The sequence below is a fragment of the Brachyhypopomus gauderio genome, chromosome 2, assembly GCF_052324685.1.
Source record: "Brachyhypopomus gauderio isolate BG-103 chromosome 2, BGAUD_0.2, whole genome shotgun sequence".
Taxonomy (NCBI): domain Eukaryota; kingdom Metazoa; phylum Chordata; class Actinopteri; order Gymnotiformes; family Hypopomidae; genus Brachyhypopomus; species Brachyhypopomus gauderio.
The window spans coordinates 15,879,201-15,903,802 of NC_135212.1; the positions used below are offsets into that span (position 1 = coordinate 15,879,201).

Sequence of the window (24,602 nt, forward strand, 5' to 3'; positions counted from 1 at the left end):
AGTAGAGTCGCTGCTCCACCACAGAGTTGCCAGCTGAGGTGGTTCGGGCATCTGGTCCAGATGCCACCTGGGCGCCTCCCTAGGGAGGCACTCCAGGCATGTCCAACTGGGAGGAGACCCCTGGGAAGACCCAGGACACGCTGGAGATATTTTATCTCTCGGCTGTCCTGGGAACGCCTCGGTATCCTCCCAGAGGAGCTAGAAGAGGTGGCTGGGGAGACGGAAACTTGGGCCTCTTTGCTTAGGCTACTGCCCCCGCGACCCGAACCTGGATAAAGTGGATGACAATGGATGGATGGATGGATGGACATTTTTAATACATACATTAGCTATGCGGTGCTTCTGCATCAATTTGCATCCTTGATCTCACAGAGCTGAAAATCTACTTGAAAATAAATTGCAGCTTCTCGAGTTACTGCAGCAATCGATGTTGGGCAGAGTGATGGTATTGTGTAGCACGAAGGGTGTTGAGTGTCCATGCATGGCCGATCACTATCGTAATCACTTCCCCTCTTATCACCTCTGCATGCTCATCTAACCCTTTGAATAAAACATAGACTTGTAGCCAAGAGAAGTTTTAAATTTAATTGAACTAGAAAGAGTTGTAGGGCCATGGTGAGGGTGTTAAGAATTACTTTTAACACAGAAATGTAAATGTTAAAATGCCAATTGAGGGTATCACAGCAAATTTTAAGCTAGTCAAAACCACCCTTAATCTTATTATGCAAAAGTCAAATAAATTTCCCCCAAATCTGCTGAAATTACTATGCAAATCCTACTCACAGGCTTATAAAACGGTCTCAGGTAGAGCTTCACCTGTAAATCAGAAATCTGATAATCAGATCTAGCCTGCCACACACAGAGGCTCCAGATGTCTAGCCCCAGAGGGGGGGGGGGGTGATCCTCTAGAACATCTGCTGTAGGGTGGGGTGTGGACCCCAGGCTTCAGGGTTCGGATATATTAGGCAGCGAGTTAACGGTCTGGTCTTGAAGTTGATTTGCAAGCATGAAAAATGGCTAAAAAGCATGTTTGTTAGATGACTGGGTCAGAGCAGCTCCATTATGGAAGATCATGTGATGTGTTTCCAGTATGCCAGGGTTAGTACATACCAAACTGGTCCAAGGAAAGGCAAAAAATGAATTGGCAACAGGGTCAGAGCTGGAGAAGACTTAATGATATGTAGAGAGCAAATGCTAGGCCAACTGGTCACAGAACAGTTGCTATAACATTACTGGTAATGTTAGATATGACAGAAACATGTCAGAACAGGGTGCTTTGCAGCTTGCCGTGTATGGTTGTGCATGGCCACAAACAGGTTAGTGCCCCGTTCCCCATCCAAAGCACCTACATAGGGCATGTGAACATCAAAACTGGACAATGGAGCAGTGGAAAAGGTGGCCTGGTCTGATGAACTATGTTTTTGCATTTTGTGAATGATCAGATTCGTGCATAGCTTACCTGGGAAGTTCATGTTTTTTTCTGTTTCTGAACAAGCTCCACTTATATCAAATTTGATACAAATTAAGTTTTCCTGCTTTAACTAATTTAATACGTATGCTTCAATGATTAAAGCTACTTATTAACAATCTTTCGTCAGGGCACAGAACAATCTCATGTGCATAAATCAAAGTTACAATTAAATATGTAGCATTAAGGCCAGTGAAGGCCTTGATTCAAGAGGTCTCATTTTCTCAAGGTATTTTTTTCAAAATCTTATCATTCATGCCATGCAAGTCAGTTTTGCTTACATTTCTGAATCTAGGAAAACTAAAGTATAGTTTAAGATACCGTCAGACTATGTGTTACAGAGCCAGCAAATGATCAGAAAGAACTAGCAATTGTGGACAGGGGTGTGAAGTGACAGTCAGCACATTTGGTCATATTAATAATGCAAAGCCCTTTAAATGGCAGTTTGTCACTTACCGAATCCTGCTTGCTGAAAACTACACCGACACTCAAGCTGTAGCCAAGGGACAGTAGCAAACTCAAATAGGGGAGTCATCAACCAATACTCCTTCTACAACCAAGGTTTTTTTTTTTTTTTTTACCAAAATGAAACATGGGTCAGCCCAGGTAACCCATTGTAAAGATGGGTAACTCCAACTTTATTTCTAGGTTATATTGGTATAGTTATACCACATGAACATTACTTATAAAATCATGCATTATAGAACCCACCCCTCAAAAAAAAAAAAAAAAAAAAAAGCTATAGAAAAAAAAAAGAATTTTACTTGCCACCCATGGCTGACCTGTTATTACTAAGACCAATTTTGCTAGTAATATATACAACTTCTACTAGTAATTAACAGCAAACTTTGCCGTAAAGTTCTGGGTAGAATGTTTCAACAAATAAAAGCATGCAGACATCATAGTACCAGTTGAAAAGGGTAAATACAAAATTTTATTTTGAAAACAAAATCAAAGCCTTACCAAAAAAAGGAAGACAAAAACAAAAAATATCAAACAATTAAATCCACAAAAGTCTATTTGCCAGTTATAAGAGGATTCCTCAGTACAACAATGACTGAATCTCCTCTCAAGAACATCTTGGAGATGTAGCGATCTTTATTGACTGGTTTTGACTTCTTTTTGCCTTTGCCACTCTTAGGAACCTCAGTCCACATCTCCTTCACATTCTCCAGCACCATGTTACAATGCCTGCAATAGAACACATTGAGGAACTGCTGATGATTGTGTAATGCTATGAAACCAAATTTAGTGGTTGCTTTAAACAAATTTTTGCAATCTGACCACGAAATATTAATGATGGCCATGTCCAGCATAATTTACCAATATTAATTTAAGAAGATACACACTTGAAGAGTGCAGTGAATTGAATTCGGAACTTATTATTCTACTGTAAAATAATGTTCTGTGGGTGCATCCAAGTTGGTATACATTAACACATCCACAGACATACTACATCCACCACTTTGTTTCTGTTCTCCGACTTGTATGCTGGTTGACTTATGGCATCTATAATTCGATTTCTGAGTTTTAGCCATTTACAAAATCATTAATAAAAGGTCAGTTTGTTGACCAAGTCAGTATTAAAATTGCTGTACCCAGAATCTCAAGTAATGCATTTGTTAGCTAAGAAGTTCACTGAAAAAAAAACAGTCATATTCTTTCAACATAACAGCAATAATGCTGTTTTTAAAGAGAATGAAAATTTGGCTAAATCTAAAGACACTTTCAAGAATGACCATCTTTTTCTGTTTTCTATGTCTAGTAGCTAGGCTACATGTACTCAAGGGCCAGAATGACTAGTATTTTCACATTTAAAAATTGAACTATTTTTCCCCAATTAACAGAAACACCTTTCCTTGTACGCACCATACAACAAAACATTGTCCACAATGTATCTGAAAATATTTTGAAAATGTCATACGTACTTTAGCTCATATACAAATTTTGTAATTCAGCAAATAATTAAAATGGTTACTACTGAAAAAGCACGACAAGTACGTACCTGTCGAAGGCCTTCACTCGGCCCAGCAGTTTCTTATTATTGCGACAGTTGATAAGGACCTGCGTGTTGTTTTTGACAGACTGGGTGAGCACAGAGAGGGGTCCAGTGTTGAACTCTTCCTCTTCACGTTTCTGAAGCTCCTCCGGAGTCATCTCCGACTTGGGCTTGTTCAGAAGACTCCTAAAAACAGTGTTCATGAGCAGTACTTTGTAAAGACACCGTAGCACTCTGTGTAGTAGCCTGCTAGCTAGTTTAGTTATCCTACCTAACCTGACAAACAAGTGTACAAGGACGTTATACGTTTTTATTCAATTAAACTTAATCGTAGTTACACTGCAAAATTTACTATCGCTAAGCTCCTAATAATAGCCAAGTTTTTCTCAACCACGTATGGAAGCTAGCTAGCCAACTTGGCTAGGCCAATTTATCCACACAAAATCACAAACGATCAATAATTGTGTTAAATACAATGTTAACAAAGCAGCAGTCTACTCATAAATATGAATACGTGAACAATCCGGCAGTGAATATTGATCTAGCTAAAGGTTCGTTCACATAAACTCGTGTAATCCCTACAGCTAACGGGCTCACTAGTCGGATTAGGTTATTCGATTGTTAAAGCACATTGCATTTCGTCTTTTTCCAAGTACAGTTGTATTATCGAGTTTAATTTTATAACTGAATTTACATATAACAGTCGTAACAAAAAATATGAATGAACTTACATTTTATTTTGACCGGTCGAAAATCTTTAGAGAGAACGACACCAGCCGATATGTTCTTAACCAAGCTAAGCGAAATATTTTCACGCTTACAAAACGTTGTCTGATGCCAGTTCCTTGTGTAATACCGCCTTTAATACAATTATTTCCGGGTCAGTCTCGTTTGGTTGGTTATTTGTCTATATGTTATATTTGTTCATATATATATATATATATATATATATATATATATATATATATATATATTGTGAATTGTGAAGTCGACCCAGTTTTAATCCCGTTCATTTTTTGTAAGGGTAGCCAGCAGGGTCCGTGTAAATCCGCGTATCATTTGTTCATTTGATATTCAACTGAAAATCAAAATCAGAAAATTAAAAAAACTATTATTTTGTTTTTCGTTTTGAATATAAAAACAAAAAAACAAATCAGGCTTGTATTTTTCAGTTTTTTATTTGATATTCCAAACAAAAATAGCAAAATTTAAAAACGGATTCGGAGCCGAACTTGATTTTGATTTTTTTAACTTGACCCATTTGTGTGCCCCGGAAGTTACTGATTTGTTTATTCTTCGGACAACGGAAGTCGCGACAACGGAAGTTCAAAACGCTTGATGGTCACGTGATTATGTGCCTTCAGATAGTTCCAGGAAGTTCTTTGCGGGCAATTTGAGTGCGTAAGCACAGAGACAAAACTGCGATTTAAGGATAGCGACCAACTTTAGGCTAATGTTAGAGCACATTGCTGTTGAATGCCTTGATTGTTTTATAATTGTTATATATTACGTTCATTTATATATTTAGATGGACAGGAAGGGGTGAGAAATTCAAATCAGATTAATTTTCTAACATTAACATATCTTTAAATCATGGTGATTTCTGTAATCCCATGGTATTGGAGACCTAAGTAATCTAAATGACTAATGTACATTTTCTGACTTTCAGATACGACAGAAGGAAATTTTTCTTTGACTTTATTGTGCAGAAATCTGCTTTAAAAGGGTACATTAAAACATTACATTTACATCCAGACAGTATATGACATATTAAAATACATTGATAAATTATATATATTTGTCTTTTTAATACACACTTATTTACAGCAATTAATTCATTAAATAAATCTCTAAGAATCTCAAATATGATGAATATCATGTCAAACAGTTTTTCTGTGTCCTTTCCTCCGTGTTGTTTGTTTAGTGTCCACCATGGTTTGCTGTGCTGCATGGGGATGCACCAATTGATCAGAGAAAGGAGCAAAAATGTATGGTTTCCCCCACTGATACTGAGAGGAGAAAAAAAAATGTTGTCTCAACTGAGCAGGAGCAATCTTACCCTTACTAAAGATTACAACAGCAAAAAAAATATGTGAGGTAATCATCAAACACTGCATTTGCACTTTTCACAATAAACACACTATTGGAATGCTTAATGCCCGATTTATTAAAATACAGAATAGTGTTGTACATCCTTGGTTGTTTTTTATACGTGTAATGAGTGTATACGTATCCAGTAAGTGTTCTCTAATACTGTGTATTCACCCACTATGGGATATGACAAAACTGAGTTGTCATGTGTGAGGAGTAAACTCACATTACTCTGCAGGCACATTTTGAGGCAGACCAGTTCATCAAAACCAAACAGGGCAAGACTAGGCTGAGAGCAGATGCTGTTCCCACCATTTTTGTGCATCGCCCCACACTCAGAAAGAGGAAGCCCCCTGCACAATACGAAATGATAGAAAGAAGAAACAGTTAAAAGATGGTCATCTTGGAAGCAAGAGCCAATCCAGAAAGGTGAAAAACAACTCCAGTAGCCAAGCTTCAAAATCCAGCAACCCCCAAACAGCTCCAAATGTGCCATCAAGCCCATTAGTCACTCCAACAGAAACATTTGGACTAATCATTGCACCTACAAGTGCTCCAGCCCCCAGCCAACATCACTACTACTACAGCCAACATACAGCAGTGTAATAAACATTGATTACTTATTGCTATTTTAAACTTACCTTGTTGTGTTTTCAATCTCATCATGGTCAGCACCCAATTATCCCAAAGCAGGCAACTAATATACACTAACAAGATAAATTAAATACAACATAAATAATACAATAATAGAATATAAGTCTAGTATGGTTACATATGATTACATATATCATACTGTACTATAACATTTTAGTATGTTGTATTCCTCTTGAGTCTTGTAAGATTCATTGATCAAAACTGCCACCCTAATTTCAACTTACCTTGTGTTTTCAATCTCTCTTGATGACCTTCCCTCTCCCTTTGCCATCAATCCAAAGTCTGCTGAGCATAATAAAGATAATAGTCAACAGAATAACAAAACCTACAAACACTTGATCTATAAATTACACTGTTGTGTACTATTTAGAAGTCTTAAATATGCATTCTAATCAATATCAGCAGTGATCTATCACAAGAATGGCTCTCCTCCTTATTGTAACGCTTGGGTGTGGGAAGCAGACACCAAGACGATTACGGTGAACGATGAACATTTATTAACAAAGACACGAGTAAGCTCGGTGCGGAGCGCAAGCAGCACAGTCACACTCACACTGACACCTGGCTTTAGACAAAGACGAGCACTAGACACCGCGCGAACGCACAATAAATAGGTGAGTTACACAGACCCACGTGACCTCGAGACAAGGCACAGGTGTAACAAACGAACACGCTCACAAACAACCCACACCCACGGAAGTACATACATGGACATAACGACATGCAGACGACGTAACGGCACGCCCACAGGGAAGGGTCCGGAGCTGTCACCGTGACACTTATTGTGCGTTAGCTGGTACTCCAAAATGGATATCATCATTTCACCTCCTCGACCCAACACACTCTACAATCACACTCAAATGTTATATTTAACCAATACTACCCCGCAAAAACATCGCGTTTAGGTGAAATGGCATTAAGAGAGGAATTTACAATTAAGCACCGGACTGCTTACACACTCACCGTGTGGAGGGAAAAGCGTGCTGTGATTCTGTGTCCACAGTCCGACAGCTGGGAGGCGCTCACTTTCATTTCAGGCTGTATGAAATGTAGTGCCCTAACTTAGACCCTCCCTTAAACAATCTTTGCTTCAAAACCTTGATATCGATGGTCGCATCTTGTATAGTCAGCCTGTTTATGTCTTTATTTCCCTTTTGCTGACTGATGAGACTGACTATGTGGCTGGCTGCTTTTCTTCTATGTATGCTTCTTCTCTCTCTCTAACAATATAAACTAATTAAAACTAATTACTGAGTATAAGATTTTTAAATAGTTTTAATCTTTTTTTATTTAATTCTTTTTTATCATAGTTTGCCAGCAGTATTACTGTAAAGTTAGCAACTAATGTTTGTTGACATTGTGCTGACCATGGTGACTTTCTAATATTTAAATGGAAAAGACATTCCATGTAAAGTGTGTTTTGTTTCCAACTACCTATGGCTTCATAAAACATCTTTCTTTTCAGTTATATTTTAAAGAAAGTGCAATTACTGGTGCAATTACTCTTACTTACACTCTTGGACACATAATAATTCTCAGTGATTTTGTTTTTGTTTGGGAAACAGACTCACTCACATGCTGTTTTTTAATCTTTGATTTGTTGTTGTTGTTGTTTTGTCATCATCACTGATGGATGTTAGCTATTTCTTTTAACAGAATTACTTTCTTTAAATACATATACATCATTATATATTGTATATTTAGAACAAATTTGAACTGATGAATGTATATTTAGACAATATTATATATAAACGTAACAACTGTGAGGCCTATTTATACATTCATGAGGAGTGAGACACTGATTCGGTCACTGGTTTTCTTCAAGGGCAACACTTTATCTACCTCACTTAATTACTGCAGCTTGTTCAAATCTGAAAAAACATTTGTGCATATTGGATGCAGCGAAATTTGATGAAAGGAAATTTCTGATGTCCCTTTTGATAGATGCTCCCACTCCTATGAAAAAAGATACCCACTTACTGAGCGAAGTTATTGATAGCACTTAAGGGAACTCAGTGAAGCTGAGGGAGTACGCTGGGTCAGTTGTATGGCCCATTTTCAGCAGAGTGAATCTGTCACACTTGAAAAACCTCTATGGACCAGTCAGAAACTGGAAGTTCTATATTAGCACACAAACGCACCCACACACACACACATCTATGCTGTATATGTTAAATAATTTATTTTTAAGATGAAAAGCTGAAAACTGTAGATGACACAATGACGATGATTATTATTAATAATAGTAATCCAGCCATAGGGATTTTAAATACTTAATTCATCTAGGCCACATTTTCCAAGGAACAATTAAATCTTTATTCAAGATAAGCGATATGTATACCATGTAAACCCAACTACACATCTGAGAAGGTTTTTGAGGTATCTGTTTCCTGGTTCTTGCTTTTTTTTTTACTAACTAATACAGCTTACATTCATATAATTTTTAATTGCCCCAATATAAAGTCTCAAAGTCCAAAGCCATAACAGTCTTTAAAACTATGCAGCAAAACATTTAGGATCAAAGTTTTCAATCTGAAAAGACTTAAATAATCTGTATCAGTCATAAACATAAATAAATGTCAATGGATTTGGGGGCAATACTGTCAATATTGTACACAATATACCAATTGTGTTTTAATAAACTAACATGTATAAGTTAATGAGTAAATATTGTACACAATAGGTTAATTGCGTTTTAATAAACTATAAGTTAATGATTTTTTTAAATTCTACAATTGTCAATAAAATGCAAGTGTCCATGCATCCACATACCTATATGTGAAGCAACAAACAGCAAAAAAAGCTGTAAATGTAACAATGTAAGCCATTGTTATATATCACATACATAGAGAACATGAGTTATTACACAAAAAAATACACAAAAAACAATAACACTTCAAATTAACATCCTGTAGAACTAGTGCCCTAATACATGACTGAATGACTGTTGGAAACAGCAAAAACAGATCCCATTACATTTTGCAACCTATTTAACAGGCACATTTCTGATAAAACACAGACTAGTGTAAAAACACTGATTTTATAACATGCTAAGAATCCAAGACAAAACAAATGAAGACTATGTTTTATCCAGTTTCAATTAAACAATTTTTTTATGAACTATTTTCAACATATAGTTTGAAATAGCGTATTTGTATATGAAAATTGTGTCAGAGGTTAGGTCGTGCTTGGCTATGACTGAATCATGCAATTTTGATTAACTTTTGATTATACATAGCTACAGAAAGCAAGTTACAGTCGTGCAAGAAATTAAAATAACTTGACGTGCTTTTGATGTTGATTTTCTTTTAAATTTTGCATGTTATTTTTTAATAATTTCTTGATACTATCTTCTAAAGTTGTCTATGTGTACAGCGATTGTAATCATGCTCCTCATTAATTTTGATATTTGTAAGAACAATTAGGCTATACGTCATCGTTATCGTTATTATTATCAAAGATGGATTATTGTTGTTTTAGTTATTATTATTATTATAACTTAGTTAATTATTTTTAAAGAGTATAAACAGATTGTAATATTTTAATTAAAAAATAATAGAAAATAAAAGGCTTTTAATTCATCGAACATTAAATGCAGCCTTTTCAATGCGTCGTATTAATTGGGAAAATAAGTGGGGAAATCTGCGCACAGTCCTCCCCTGTACTCTGAGAGAGAGTTATTTCCAGGAAATACGTTGCTGGAAGACGTTTTAGACATTGAGGTATCCTCTCGAGTCCAAGGGGAAAGTGCCGATGTATGAGGTATTTGATGAGAGTAAAATAAACTTGTTTGACCAGATAGTAAGTTGAAAGAGTACTGACTAGGGAGAGACAACGGCACAGAAGGCACAGAAGAAGACGCAAACGAGGCGGTAGAAGTCACCTGGTGATGACGACAGTGATCACTACCCGAGGAAATGTAAGGAGACTCAATCGTCGAGAGAGCAAGTCTTTCTATACCCATACCGTGATGCGCACTCCGTGGGAGCACCGGCGTTTGGTAATTGTGATGAGAGTCCAGATACGGCGTAGAGCCTGTAAGTTGATGAGCAGGACGTTGAAGTGGCAGAAATGACTGTACTGGCCAATAAAATGAGCCCGCGAACGCTAGTCTTGTTGCCGTAGTGGAGGTCAGCCGCGTTCCCCTTTTCATTGCCACTTTTACACGCGAGGCAGCCATTGAGCGTCGCCTGAGCTTGCCCGTGGTGCCACCTATAAACACGTCCTCACTGGATGGGTCGAGCATCCAGTAGTTACCTTTGCCGGGATCGTCATAATGGCGAGGCACCTTGATAAAACATTTGTTGAGGCTTAGGTTGTGTCGGATGGAATTTTGCCAGCCCTGTCTGTTTTCCCTGTAGTATGGAAAGTTTCCCATAATAAACTCGTAGATACCGTTGAGTGTGAGTCGATGCTCTGGACTTTGCCGTATAGCCATCATAATTAGAGCATTATAACTGAACGGCGGCTTCTCGGGCTTCGTCTTTTCCTTGCCATTTCCTACCACAGATTGACAATTTTTTCCGGGTTCCTTTCTGTTTTCGCTACATTCGGAAACTATTGATAGGGTTTTTTTTTTTGAAAACGAACATCGGAGTTTATCACTTTTTTCGTCGAAGTACACATATTTGATATCCGGAGTATGACCCACTTTGATTGTCTGGTCCTTGTGTGAACAGGTCAGGGACTTTATCCCGCGGGAGCAGACTGTGTTCGAAGTAGTACCGTTGTTATTCTTAATTTCCTCTTGTCGAAATAGTAAATTGCTGATGCTGAAGGACTTGTGGGAAAAATTAACTGGGACTTCCTCCATGTTCAACATCATTCTCCTCAGAAAATTCTCAAAAGTCTGTTAAGAATCTTTACGTCTGAAAAAGATTTATCAAATTACGACATGTAAACCACATGTTTAAGCGGTTAAAATAAATAGCGCACGTGCTCAGAGTAGAATTGTTGTTTTGAAAGAAAAAAAAAACAGATAAAGCAGAAATCCCTACAAATTTCTTCTTTGGTCGAATTTACTGTGCAGCCAGTCTCTCTGCCTGATGAATGAACTCCAAAGCTCGAACTTGTGAAACCTAACAAACTTGGCCTGTCTCTTGCCCTGGAAACGCCTCTTAGCTCGTGCCCTTCCCCTTTGTTGACACAATATCTCTGTTAAATGCTCATCAAAACGGGAGTGTCAAGAAATGGGCTAGGCTAACCTAAAGACAACAGTCAGAAGGATGAGCAAATAAAAACCAGAATGCATATAGGTAGATTCGAGGATGCACTTCGTTGCTTGTCAAAAAGGGTTTCTAAGCAGATGACAGCAGAGCGGAGGATCAAGGGGAGTAAACGATGTAAGCGTTTACCCTCTGAACTATTTCAGTGCTCTTTTCTGCATTCACACCAGGGATGGAAAGTAACTAATTACATTTACTCACATTACTGTAATTGAGTACTTTTTATGAGTAATTTGTAATTTTCTGAGTAGTTTTTGAAATATGTAATTTTTACTTTTACTTGAGTACATTTTGACCCAAGTAGTTCTACTTCACTACATTTGATCGACCTCAAATTACTGAGTAAAAATATTGATGGTGAAAAATTTAATGCGGGCAGAAATTTAAACTTCGAGTCCCAGAACTGAAGGCAAATTGCATGGCCTTGCCTTGCGCGCACACTTTCCATTGTCTCATAATCAGGTCGTAATCTGGTGCACTTTTTTTCCAAAAGGATGAAATTGTTCTATCTTTAAATCTTCTATCTATCAGGTTCTGTGGGATCCTGTGGACATTTTATTGTGAAAAGTGGAATCCTGTGGGCACTGTATTTTGAATAGTTGGTTCCTGTGAGCGTTTTAAATAGTGGAATCCTGTGCGCATTTTGTTTTATTTTGAGATGTGGGATCCTGTGGTCATTTTATATTTTATTTTGAGTTGTGGCAACCTGTGGGCATTTTATTGTGAATAGTGGGATCCGGTGGGCACTGTATTTTGAATAGTTGGATCCTGTTGGATCCCACTCACAATTAGAGAAAATAAAAGTCTGTCGCCTGTGTGCGCGTTTGTGTGGGTCACTCATTCTGAATTCCGGGAGATTATATGTGACTCGCGGGTATCAGGGAGACACTACCGAAATGCGGGAGACTCCCGCACCTTCCGGGAGACTTGGGATGTCTGTAGTGTTGTCCGTTAGACAGTAGGACTGAAAATTGTTTGCACTTTATGGTACAGGTTGTGACTGTCCTTGTGCTGTGAGGAAGTATGTTCCTGAGCCCAGCTGATCTTTTTGCAAGTGTGGATGTGCACTTAAATAAACTTTGAAATCGATTAAAACAACTTGTGCTGAATTTGGTTCATGATTCATCCATGCATTAAATAACTGAAAGTAATTAAGTAACTTTTACTCAAATTACATTTTAAATGAAGTAATTTTTGTACTTTTACTCGAGTAAATTTTGAGATGGGTAATTTTACTTTTACTCTGAGTAGATTTTAGGCAAAGTAATGATACTTTTACTCAATTACAATTTTTCAGTACTCTTTCCACCTCTGATTCACACACACGTTTGTAAGACAACCTCAAAATATGCACTAAAGATAAATGATTTAATATTTTTATTTTGTACACATTACTTTCTAAAATACATCATAATGCAATATGCTATAAAATAATAAAGATACGTAAAAAGTGATCAGTATGCTAGTGCTTATTATTGAGATGAATACCAAAATCTTTACTACAGTCACTTCTTCTACAGTAGCCTATACACTATTACATTTTTCAGTGCAGTGCTATTTCTATGACATAATGTACTCTAAACAGACCTTAAAATCAGCTTGGAATCATTTTATTAATGGAACATTTATTGATATCTAAGTGTTGCTAGAGATGAATAGAGATTTTCTCCTGGACACTCTGTATTTGCAACGTCTCTGTGCCCCAAAAGCAGGAAAGTGGGGCTTATAAACCCTTGAGCTACTCCATAAAGTATTAGACTCTTCGCAGCTGACAGTGCAGCACAACTGGGAGAAACATCTGAAAGATGGGGAAATAAATGTAAATAAATACAAGAATGAGCCCGTCAATTTATGCAGGTATTTATCAATATGTCTGGAAATATATTATTTTGTATGTCGTACCGTTGAAGTTGCCCATGAAGGCAATACCAATAGAATTTAAGTTGTGGTTCTTTGCGTGTGCCCCTACAAAGCTCCATCCTCGCCCTTCGTACACCATACCATCTTGCCCAAGAAGAAAGCTAAAAGCTCGAAGGGAAGAAGCTTGAATTAAAAAAAAACATTTTCTGGTTTAAACAGACTACTGGAAATAAATATAATTAGCTTATTATAAATTACGATCGTTTAGCCTGATTAACGATTCATCTGTCATTGGACTTGTTGATCTAGGTTTTTAAAAATATGATGCTTGCATCCTTCTAACTTGTATCCGATATCTTCAAAGCCCCGATCCTCCATGTGCATTTTCTGAATATGTGTGAGCTGAGAGATATATTCATGCGGCTGGCGACAGGGCCCGAGAGCGGTGTGGTGAATTATGACTTGCTGAGCAAGACCGTCCATTCTTTCTCTGCTTCGGGGCTCCACGGCGTTCCAGTGATTTCGAGAAACGATAAACACTGCGATAAAATGAAGTTTAAAAAATTGGTTAAAACGTACCCCTCATTTTCCATATATGTTAAACCATAAATACATATAAGGTCTTGAAAGAACTGAACGTAGCATAGCGAATTGATTTAACAGCAATTTTCAGTTTCACCTGTGCTGCTTTCGTTCTCTTTTCCTTTAAGCATGTTGTCTCCGCATAAACATCAGCAATACGCATTCAAATATTTTTAGGCTATAAGATTTTACAGATCCTGCTAATACTCTTGAACTGTACTTTGAATAAATTAAAAGCTCGATACTGAGCAGGATAAGGAGGCCGTGACGCAACAAGCAGTCTAGCTTCCGCCTAAATTCCTTACACAAACAACATGATTCAGCACCGATTTCTCAGTCGTTGCCAGCGTAGCGTACGCGGCATGAAAAAGGAAGTCAAACAAATCACACTGAGGAAATTTTATGCAATCGTGTACTTAACGTTTATGAAGGAATTGTCACTGTGAATTTACACATACTACATGTTTTTCATAAACGACATGCAAGTAGAAATTGCATTGCACTTCGTAAAGACAAAAATCTTTGAGCTGGCTTCTTGGCCACTCCATTTGATGCTCCTAGAGTGAGCAAAGCTCTGCTCCGTTCATCATTTGTCAATTTCTAATCACAGGGCCACCGATGACCAAATATGTGGAGTGGTGGACAGCTCTCAAAATGCTATTAAAATTGACATAATAGTAACATTGACATTTATCTGTGCTGGGTTAATACAAGCCTACTGCTCCAAAATAACGAGCCAATAGCTATGTGGACAGAGAACAATCCCTGATCAATATAATAATTTTATAATTTAATCATGGTTAATTAAGTCTAAATGAAGTCCATGATAAAGCATTCTATTTTGATCAAGATACAATATCTTTAATATATAAATGAAACAAATAAACTATACAACAGCATGAAATAAGCAGTTAGAGGAAGGTTTTATTTTTATTGTCATTACCCACAATCCTGTTGGGACACAAAAATGAAAATCTCAAGCAATTACAGTTTTACATTTATTAGCATGTATTTAAAAATAACATTAAAATAACATTATTACAAGTTATATCCATAACTCAAAGTAGCTACCACTTCCAAAAAAGGTTTCATTTGGTGATTCAGTTAAAGTTGCTACACTAACTAAACCTTTAAATCACTAGCATTTACATTTAACTGCCACTCTTCACTCAGTCTTCCTTATTCTGTCCATCTGTGTCCACAGTGTGGGGCTGTACATACATAATACAGCCTCATGGCATCCTATAACACAGTTACAGAGCAGTATGTTTTTGTGCATCTGTGCAACATTATAGTCAAATACACTTCAAAATAATTTCATGTGTTTGATTTTACTTTTTTAAATATAAGTGTCAGTTTCTTAAAACATGTAAGGTCCCCTTTTAAAGCTCTTTAGTTATGCTTTGGACTTGAAAGTAATTGCTTGGGCACAACTAGACATGAACACAAGTTTTGGTAAAAAAAAAAACAAACACAAACCCCCTTTTTTTCAGCCTCAATGGCATCGATCTCAAACCTGTTTATTGTTTTACTGTTTCATTTAAAAAACATACTGACATCTTTAATCGGTTTTGATAAATCTGTGTCAGAATCTCCTAATAACTACATAGTAAAATACTTACAGGGGAGTTTTAAAATACTAATTCTATTCTTTATCTTTACTATAAGATGGAAGCAAATACACCTGTTTTTTTCATACATTACCTCAGCTTTCATGCTGTGAGACTGGAAAAACACTGCCTCCTTGTGGCCACACCTGGAAACATAACTTGGTATTAAAGTAGAAGTTGTACAACATGCACACAGGTACTTGCTCCTGCAGCGCTGATGTAAGCACTGTAGAAATTTTCAAACCTTGTCCTGGCATATATGCCCATGCCATCCTGGAGAAGCCGGCTTACTTGTGCAACCTGAATGGGCTGCAAGTACTGCCTCGATACCAGAAGCGAAAAGGACACTTAAAACACAAAACTACAAAACTGGAGAAAAAAATTAGTCAGGAAGGATAAAGCGAGTGTAATTCTTTGCCCACCACCTGCAAAACCATTCGATTTTCCATTTTTGTCTTGCTGTGGCCTCTCCAGTGCACCAGTTGTCTTTCACTTGCAACTGACTCACAATTGTGAATGCCTTCTAAATGCACAGAAGATATCCCTGAAGTTTCTGAAATTTAACTTGGTCTTGGTGTTAGGGATGGGTGGATCCATCCAAATCAACAGTGTAGATACCAACATTAGGACTGGATTGCAGCTAGCGTGATGGGATCGACACTACAGTTACACACTCCATTTACACACTACAGTTACACATTACAATCAAAAAGTAGACACGTCCCAGTTGTGTGACTTTTTGTTTCCAGGCAGGAATGAACTTGTAGGCCTCCAGAACTTATTTAATGTGATGGAAACATGAGAAATGGTTCCAAATTAGGATTGCTGGCACATTTTGTTGTGCATGATTTGCATGCTGGGTAACCAGCAAAACAGATGACTTGAACATTGAATTCAGGTACAGCAACACAGGAAGTTTACCTGTATCTCTATCCATATCTGTCATTAATTATGTTAAAGATAGATACTTTAATGATCCCTGAGGGAAATTCTTGAAGAAGTTGATTATATTAATCCTAGTGTTTAAAAAAGCCATAGAAGTGCAATGAAAGGGAGATATTTAGTATTTTTTATATTGTTTTCGGATCTAAATAAAAACTCTGAACTCTAACTGCAAAACAATTTTCATTTTAAAGCATTTATTCTCCAGTAATAATTTTGTGCACTTTGTTTATGTGACAAAAAGCCAGAGAAGTTAAATGGAAGGGATAATTGTTTTATTATTTAATTATTCCTGAACAAAAACCTGAATAAGCTGAATGAATAAGCATGCAAGTTTTATTTACTTGGGAGCAGACTGATTATAAATTTTGTAGTATCAAACACACCACAGCTTGGTGTTATATAGTGAATATTAAGTGTTCCCTTGATTTTTTTTTAGCAGTGTATAGGTTTATTGTGAACATGTGATATTGTATGGTATTTTGTTCTTTCATAATATTCTGACAAGTGTGAGAAGAAGAAAGATTTGTTTGGTGTCTAGTAAAGGACTGGTATGTGTGACGTTCAATACTAACTTAGGGCATGGGTGGTCCTCTGTCCGTGGTAGTGTTGGATCTTGGGACACATCAGCAATAATCTGTGTGAGTTCACTGGGGAAAACAAACAATTAATACTTTTAAAATAGTGTAAAGTACTGAACACCAACATATAGCTAAGTTGCCATATTTGTGATTTTCACCCCAATCAAAATTTTTTGTCCGTATTTACCCATCTGTGCAGTGAGAACACACACACACACACACACACACACACACACACACGTCTTCAGGCCTGAGAACCACCAGAAAATTTGACATGCTATGGGATTTTACTTACTCCACTTCATGGGTAATTTTATTCACATATATGCAGCTATTGTCTGCCTCTTGCTGATAGTCACAATTCCTGCACTGAACACAGATATTAGGATTTTGTCAGAACCCAACTTCACAACAGCGATTACAGATACAGAATTTAAGCATTTTAAGTTTACCTACAGCATACAGCAGTATGCGGTTTTCCTTGTCCTCTTTGGGATACAACATGTTGTTACTGTAAAAACAAATTAACACATTATTTTGTAATACTTTGTAATATGTTGTAATGTTTTTACAGGATGTTGTGTCAAGTAGCTTATGCTAAAATGTTCATCTGTCTATACGTATTGCCTTTGTACAACTTTAAACATACTACGTGAGTGTGTATATAGTCGGTAAAAGATCTGATAAATATGATAAAACTAGTACTGGAAGGCTTGGGTTAGGGTTAGGCTTAACATTTTGTCCCGCTTCTGGACATAAACTAAAAAATAACATTAGGTAGTTATACAGCTGCGAATATGTCCAAAACAACACCACCAAGGCAACCCAACCTATCTGAAATGGGGATCCGTAATCGATTTAGGATTATATGAGATTTAGTTATTCTGATTAAGGTTAGCTTGCCTTGGCTAGCATATTAATAACGTTAGCTTGCTAGTTACCTAGTATAAAAATTGAAATAAACTCGTCACGTTTACCATTCTTGACAGAATCGGATCCCAACAAAACCAGGTGCGCGCGTACCACTATCCAAGTCCATTTCAAAATTTTATAGATACCTAGTTAATAGCTAAGCGTACTTCAGCTAGTCATAATGCTAAAGGCAAGGGAAACTTCTTCTATTTTATCTGGTCAGTAAAGGATCACTCGAGAATATTACTGCCACCTATTGGAATACTATTAAACTGCACAATATCCTAGACCGTATATTTCCGAACCTACCCATCACTTTGCTTAACACTGATTATAAAATTATTACTTCGTTATTTGCAAATAGATTGAAAACTAATATGCACCAAATTATCAGTGAGACACAATCTGGTTTTATGAAGGGAAGATCTATACATAATAATATTCGTCTTATACAGGATCTCATTGATTATAACCATCTTATTAAAGATGATGGTTTTATTCTTTTCCTGGATTTTTACAAGGCCTTTGATTCTGTAGAGCATCCGTTTATTTTTCATAGCTTAAAATCTTTTGGTTTTGGAATTCGCTTTCAGAATATCATTAAATGTTTATATGAGAACACAACTTCATCAGTTTCACTGCCGAGAGGAACCTCTCCTCGATTCTCTATAGAACGTGGAATTAAACAAGGATGTCCCATATCTCCTTTACTTTTTATGGGTCATTCCAGGATTTTGGTACATTTCAGGGGTGGTAACTTCTGAAAATTTGATCTTCAATTTGATCATTTAAAATCATATATTTATAATCTACAGGTTATAAACTATCAAAAAGTTTGATTCGTCAATCTCAGATATGGAAGAAGTTTTTTCGTTATTAGATTGGTGTGCAGTAAATTGGTATGCAGTAACAGGGTTGCGACTAACAGGGTTGCAAATTTAGGCTAAGTTGTGGTCTACCCCAGGAACAGATGCTCACTGTAAAATTTAGCTATGTATACAAGATCAAGGACAAATATGGTTATATAAGTATATAAAGTAAATTTTGACTCTACTCAATATTAGTCTTACAATATGAGGAACAGGGTTGCATTCACTGAGTGACACACACAACTTGGACAAACATATTTGGAAAAAAACCTTGAAAATTGTTAGAGCACTTACCATTTTTCTTGCCATGTGGGCAGGAAATGTCCTTGTGATGCAAATTCCTTTGTGCTAGTACACAAATATTTTTAACCCTTTCTCTGCCAGATAAAATTCCATATGGTAACAGGGTTGCGCGCATGTTGTGGGACACAACTTAATAGTGTAAAAACTGTGACATGCAATACAATGTAGACCAAATAAGTTGTTTTCATAAGTAAAGGAGATGCATTTCAACAATATACAAGAGGAAGTAATTTATTTAGAGCTTATTTTAATTGTTAAATTTGGCAAAGGAGTTGGTCACCCAATGTGTGGGACAAGAGAAAATGGCCATTTTTTGAGGTGGTTCAAAGGTATTCGGTCTTTTGAATAATATCTAAGGCGCTTATTTTTCCACCAAATTTTACAGTTTGTCTTATAACAAGTACAATGTTTAAAAAAAATAGTCATTTAGATATTTTGGATATGTACATTTGAAATTTAAGTGGTGGGACAGGAAATGTACCAAAATCCTGGAATGACCCTTATAATGGCCACAGAGATGCTCTCTATCTGTATAAAGAACTCCAATATTGCTCCTCTTAATATGTTAGGTAGACCTCTTATCATTAGTCAATTTGCAGACGACACCACTATTTTCATGAAGGATATAAATGAGACTCCAAAATTTTTTCAAATTATTAGTATGTTCTCGAAAGCGTCAGGCCTTTAATTAAATCTGAATAAATGTGAAATGATGTCAGTTCATCCCACTGACTTAGAAGAAGTCGACGCTGCTTCCTGCCGACCGACGCTGTTGCGGAGCGAATTTTGAAATTGTTTTCTAAAGTATAATAATCTATTTACGTGCTAATCTTTACCTTTTGCATTCCTAGATAAATTTTACAGGTTTTATTCCAGCCGCTGACCAACTTTCTGCCTTCACAAATCAGCTAGCGTAAGTTTATATATCGGCTAGACACGGTAAGTGTTTTGATTTATTCATGGCTGGTGTTGGTTTGTTCCCGTGTTCGGAGTGTGGCATGTTTAGTCTAGACCAGGGATGTCAAAGTCAAATACAACGAGGGCCAAAAAAACAAATTTGCTACAAGCCGAGGGCCGGACTGGTTCAATGTTTATTAAAACATATTAAAATGATTGCTCATAGCCTATTGAACCAAGACCTAACACAGTGTATATTATTTAATGATTAAATGAATAAAGCAATATTTTCTTATGGATCTGTCAGTAATTTCAAGTGAAAATATTTTTCAACAAGCAAACATGAATAAAGTAATAAAGGTTTATTGCTGGAATTTAAGCTAAAGTACTTGAAAATGCTTGAAATTGTAACTACTTCGTTTCACAACAAATAGCTATCTGACTGAACAGTTCTCTTTTATTACGTTAACAAATACGAGCCTCTTGTAATTCCAGGACAAAATATGAGAGAACGTGAAGACGTTAATATTGGGCGTGTTGAAAATAATGTGATAAAAAAGTGAATTATTTTGAATCATTTCGAATATATGTATAAATATTTAACTTAATTAAGTTTAACGTGCTGGGAAATATTGAAATGGACCTTGAAAGTGACGTACAAGTGCTTGAATTCCACCTTGTAAAGGTGTATGAACCCTGCAAACATGACTTTGTTCATTGCGCTGAGGCGCGGCGCGCGCAAAGTACAAAATTCGAGAGATGCACGACCTCGCGAATCGACAGCGCGCGAGACGCTCGCGCACGAGCTGAGCCACTGCGATTACGTTATTTTCGCCGCGCTGACCCTCGCCGCTTGTGCGTGCTGCAGTGACTTCGCGGGCTACCGTTGCATTGTGGGGAATGTAGTGTTTGTGCGTGCAAAACACCAGCGGGCGGCTGTGGCCTGCGGGCCGGTTCTAACAGTAATTAAATATCATCCAGGGGGCCATAGATAATCAATTCACGGGCCGGATCTGGCCCGCGGGCCTTGACTTTGACATATGTGGTCTAGACCCTTTCGCCACTGATAGTAATAGTGATAGTATTTGTGAGAGGTGCCAGTTAGTTACTTCTCTTGTGGCGAAAGTGGAAAGTTTAGAGCGACGCGTCCACTCATTATTGAGGGATAGAGAGACAGGGTCTGTAGTAGGTGTGGACGCGCCAGGGAGAACTAGCGCCTCCGCGACTCCGGCGATAGAGCCCTCAAAGCGGGGCGAATGGGTGACGTCTCGGCGGCGTAGTCGGAGAGCGAGGGCTGCAGCTACCGCTAACGCCAGCGCTAGCCCACCAGAGCACCACTCCCCGGTTCACGTGTCCAACAGGTTTGCCCCGCTCAGTGTTACACCCGCTGAGGAGACTCTGGTCATAGGAGACTCTATAGTCCGACACGTGAAAGTAGCTGTAGCTGTAGGGGCACCAGCGGTTACAGTCAGCTGTTTACCGGGAGCCAGAGCGCCGGACATTAGTGGCAACCTTAGATTGTTAGCTCATAGGAGGTTTTCTAGGATAGTGATTCATGTAGGGGCTAACGATATACGTCTGCGGCAGTCAGAGGTGACTAAGGCTAATGTTAAAGAGGTGGTTAAATTAGCCCAGACGATGTCCGATGCCGTAATCTGCTCTGGCCCCATCCCAATGCGGCGCGGTGATGAGCAGTACAGCAGGCTCACGTCGCTAAATCGCTGGATGTCCAAGTGGTGTTCAGAAAATCAAGTGGGCTTTATTAATAATTGGGAAGAGTTCAAGGGCAAGCCTGGTCTTTTAGGCAGGGACGGTGTCCACCCCACCCGGGATGGCGCTGCCCTGTTATCTTGCAGCATAGCCCATAGCCTGTTAGCTAGTCGGCAGAGTAGCACTAGGAGCTGCTGACTGTCCAGGGTCGCGACCAGGCCGCAGACTAACGGGTTAAACCTGTCTGCGAGCCGCTTAGATGCGTCACCAAGTTCCCTTAGGATTGAGACTGTGTCTGTGCCCCAGGTTAAACTAAATCATAAGAAAATAGTCCGCCCGAAGTTTTTAACTAATATTCAGACTTCACATCAAATTATTACAACCTATATGACCGATCTGAAAATTGGATTAATCAATATTCGATCGCTCAACTCAAAAGCAGTTTTTGTAAATGAACTTATAACAGACCAGAAAATTGATATTCTTTGTCTAACTGAAACGTGGGTTCAATCTGGTGATTATTTAACTCTAAACGAAGCCACTCCTGTGGGATATAGTTATATACATAGACCTAGACTGTCAGGCAGAGGAGGTGGAATATGTATAATCTATCGTGATTGTTTAGAAATTCATCAGAAATACTTAGATATTTCAAACTCATTTGAGATGCAGTCTATTAATGTAATTAGTCCATCTGAAAATAAAAGTACATTCTCCCTAACTAATGTATACAGACCACCAGGGCCTTACTCAGATTTCTTAAACGATTTCACCGATTTTGCAGCAAATTTAGCAGTATGTAGTGACAAAATAATAATGGTAGGAGACTTTAACATACACTTTGATAATGCGGAGGATCCACTGACAAGGGCTTTTACTTCTATATTGAACTCTGTCGGCATTAAACAAAACGTAGTAGGACCTACACATTATCGAAATCATACCCTAGATCTAATATTAACGCTGGGTATCGACGTAGATAATATAAACATACTCCCGCAAACCGTAGCAATCTCCGATCATTAGTTAGTAAAATTCGATTTTCACCTTAACATAAATACCCGCCCGTCTCCTCGGCAGTGTATAAAGCGCTCAATAAATTCATCAACAGCAACACAGTTTATTGAAACCCTCCCTGACTTAACTGCTTTAGCCCACTCGCCATCCGATCCAGGAGAGTTAGGTAGTCTAACCGACTACTTAGAGAATACCTGCAGATCAGCTCTAGATATAGTAGCTCCACTAAAATATAAAAAAGCTAGATCCAAAAAGCTCGCCCCATGGTACACCGACCAAACTAGAAACTTAAAACAAATAGCACGTAAATTAGAGCAGAAATTGGAAGTATTCCACTGTGCCTGGAAGGATAGCATTATTGACTACAAACGGGCACTCACTAAAGCACGCTCAGCATACTTAGCCTCACTGATAGAGAAAAATAAAAACAATCCTAGATTTCTTTTTAATACTATTTCTAAACTTACAAAAAATCAAGCAGGCACAGAACCTCAGATTCCAGTAAACCTCACTAGTAATGTATTTATAGATTTCTTTGATAATAAAATAGAGAATATTAGACAAAATATAAAACCCTTTATTAGCAATACAACTGGTATGTCATCTGGTTTGGTTGATATTGATTTAAATTACATACCGGGAGAAAAACTTGATGCTTTTCATCCACTCCCAAAATCAGAATTAGAGAAAATAATTTCTTCCTTAAATTGTACTACCTGCACATTAGACTCAGTTCCCTCAAAGTTATTAAAAGAGGTATTACCAGCTGTAACTGAACCTCTTCTAACTATAGTTAACTCATCCATTACAATAGGTCACATGCCCAAATCATGTAAATTAGCAATTATCAAACCTCTGATCAAGAAACCAAATCTTGATCCGACTGTGCTATCTAATTATAGACCCATTTCAAACACATCATTTATATCTAAGATCATAGAAAAAGCTGTTGCCCAGCAATTATGCCTATATCTGCATAGGAATAACACATTTGAAAAGTTCCAATCTGGTTTTAGGCCCCATCACAGTACTGAAACAGCATTAGTTAAAGTAACAAATGACCTCCTCCTTGCATCAGATCAAGGCTATGTATCACTGTTAGTGCTTCTTGATCTTAGTGCAGCTTTCGACACAATTGATCATAGGATCTTGCTAGAAAGGTTAGAACGCTGGGTTGGAGTCTCAGGCACAGCCTTTTCATGGTTTCAGTCTTACTTAACAAATCGCTATCAGTTTGTAGAGCTCAATAATATTTCATCCAAACATACAATGGTTAAATATGGGGTCCCGCAAGGCTCCATCTTAGGACCACTATTATTTACATTATATATGCTACCATTGGGCACAGTTATAAACAAACATGGTGTCAACTTTCACTGCTATGCAGATGACACTCAACTTTACATATCAGCCAAACCCAATGACAAACTCAGTTTAGGAAATATTGAGGCCTGTGTAAGAGATATTAAATGCTGGATGTCTCTAAACTTCCTACAATTAAATGAGGACAAAACAGAAGTTCTCCTTGTGGGCCCTAAGGCCGCAAGACAGAAAATTCCAAATTTTATGCTTAATCTTGCAGACTATCCCATTACACCTGGCACAGTAGCCAAAAACCTAGGCGTCATACTCGACTCCGACCTATCATTTGATAAATATATAGATAATACTACTAGGATAGCTTTTCTACATCTCCGCAACATTGCCAAATTAAGAAATGCATTATCACAGGATGATGCAGAAAAATTGGTGCACGCCTTTGTTAGCTCTAGACTAGACTACTGCAATTCACTACTGTCAGGATGTTCAAATAGGAATCTAAATAAACTTCAAGTAGTTCAAAATGCCGCAGCTAGAGTTCTGACCAGAACTAGAAAATTTC

The 24,602-nt window shown here is 37.6% G+C and overlaps 4 protein-coding genes and 1 long non-coding RNA gene across 7 annotated transcripts; all 5 read right to left on the reverse strand.

Moving 5' to 3' along the window:
* Window positions 1-2,373: 2,373 nt before the first annotated feature.
* On the reverse strand, window positions 2,374-4,339 carry snrpd2 (small nuclear ribonucleoprotein D2 polypeptide). The gene is made up of 3 exons (XM_076988776.1): window positions 4,199-4,339; window positions 3,474-3,653; window positions 2,374-2,659 (listed from the first exon to the last, which is right to left on the reverse strand). Coding segments are annotated over exons 1-3 (357 nt in total). The 5' UTR covers window positions 4,201-4,339; the 3' UTR covers window positions 2,374-2,484.
* An 874-nt stretch (window positions 4,340-5,213) lies between these two features.
* Window positions 5,214-6,949, reverse strand: LOC143489762 (uncharacterized). The gene is made up of 4 exons (XR_013124869.1): window positions 6,437-6,949; window positions 6,200-6,265; window positions 5,785-5,911; window positions 5,214-5,476 (listed from the first exon to the last, which is right to left on the reverse strand). It is a non-coding gene; the product is annotated as an uncharacterized LOC143489762 (long non-coding RNA).
* Window positions 6,950-9,741: 2,792 nt separating this feature from the next.
* Window positions 9,742-11,331, reverse strand: foxg1c (forkhead box G1c). The gene has a single exon (XM_076988777.1). The coding sequence runs from the start codon at window positions 11,035-11,037 to the stop codon at window positions 9,829-9,831; it is 1,209 nt and encodes a 402-aa protein (XP_076844892.1). The 5' UTR covers window positions 11,038-11,331; the 3' UTR covers window positions 9,742-9,828.
* Window positions 11,332-12,799: 1,468 nt separating this feature from the next.
* Window positions 12,800-14,625, reverse strand: pglyrp5 (peptidoglycan recognition protein 5). Of its 2 annotated transcripts, none has more exons than XM_076988778.1 (4): window positions 13,977-14,625; window positions 13,630-13,836; window positions 13,340-13,480; window positions 12,800-13,235 (listed from the first exon to the last, which is right to left on the reverse strand). In XM_076988778.1, exons 1-4 carry the CDS (start codon window positions 14,008-14,010, stop codon window positions 13,063-13,065), a joined length of 555 nt encoding a protein of 184 aa, XP_076844893.1. In that variant the 5' UTR covers window positions 14,011-14,625; the 3' UTR covers window positions 12,800-13,062. The 2 variants fall into 2 exon arrangements, with proteins under 2 accessions (XP_076844893.1, XP_076844894.1); XM_076988779.1 differs by having other exon boundaries at window positions 13,340-13,458; window positions 13,641-13,836; window positions 13,977-14,620.
* A 158-nt stretch (window positions 14,626-14,783) lies between these two features.
* Window positions 14,784-18,150, reverse strand: polr2i (RNA polymerase II subunit I). 2 transcript variants are annotated; one of them, XM_076988780.1, is made up of 6 exons: window positions 17,990-18,150; window positions 17,469-17,523; window positions 17,308-17,381; window positions 17,007-17,081; window positions 15,584-15,635; window positions 14,784-15,121 (listed from the first exon to the last, which is right to left on the reverse strand). In XM_076988780.1, the coding sequence occupies exons 1-6, from the start codon at window positions 18,049-18,051 to the stop codon at window positions 15,059-15,061; spliced, it is 381 nt and encodes a 126-aa protein (XP_076844895.1). In that variant the 5' UTR covers window positions 18,052-18,150; the 3' UTR covers window positions 14,784-15,058. The 2 variants fall into 2 exon arrangements, with proteins under 2 accessions (XP_076844895.1, XP_076844896.1); XM_076988781.1 differs by having other exon boundaries at window positions 17,954-18,097.
* Between the last annotated feature and the right edge of the window lie 6,452 nt (window positions 18,151-24,602).

Excerpts from the sequence above, each read along its gene's own strand:
- pglyrp5 (XM_076988778.1), bottom strand. The coding sequence starts at position 14,010 with ATGCTTAAAGGAAAAGAGAACGAAAGCAGCACAG. Across the intron at positions 13,837-13,976 it reads AGAGAACGAAAGCAGCACAG|TGTTTATCGTTTCTCGAAAT; the intron begins GTGAAACTGAAA and ends ATTTTATCGCAG. Across the intron at positions 13,481-13,629 it reads CGGATACAAGTTAGAAGGAT|CTTCTTCCCTTCGAGCTTTT; the intron begins GCAAGCATCATA and ends TTTTAATTCAAG.
- snrpd2 (XM_076988776.1), bottom strand. Across the intron at positions 2,660-3,473 it reads CGAGTGAAGGCCTTCGACAG|GCATTGTAACATGGTGCTGG; the intron begins GTACGTACTTGT and ends GTTCTATTGCAG.
- polr2i (XM_076988780.1), bottom strand. The coding sequence starts at position 18,051 with ATGGACTTGGATAGTGGTACGCGCGCACCTGGTTTTGTTGGGATCCGA. Across the intron at positions 15,636-17,006 it reads GAGGACCACCCATGCCCTAA|GTGTGGCCACAAGGAGGCAG; the intron begins GTTAGTATTGAA and ends TTATGTTTCCAG. Across the intron at positions 15,122-15,583 it reads CTCACAGCATGAAAGCTGAG|GATGCCATGAGGCTGTATTA; the intron begins GTAATGTATGAA and ends ACTGTGTTATAG.
- foxg1c (XM_076988777.1), bottom strand. The coding sequence starts at position 11,037 with ATGATGTTGAACATGGAGGAAGTCCCAGTTAATTTTTCCCACAAGTCC.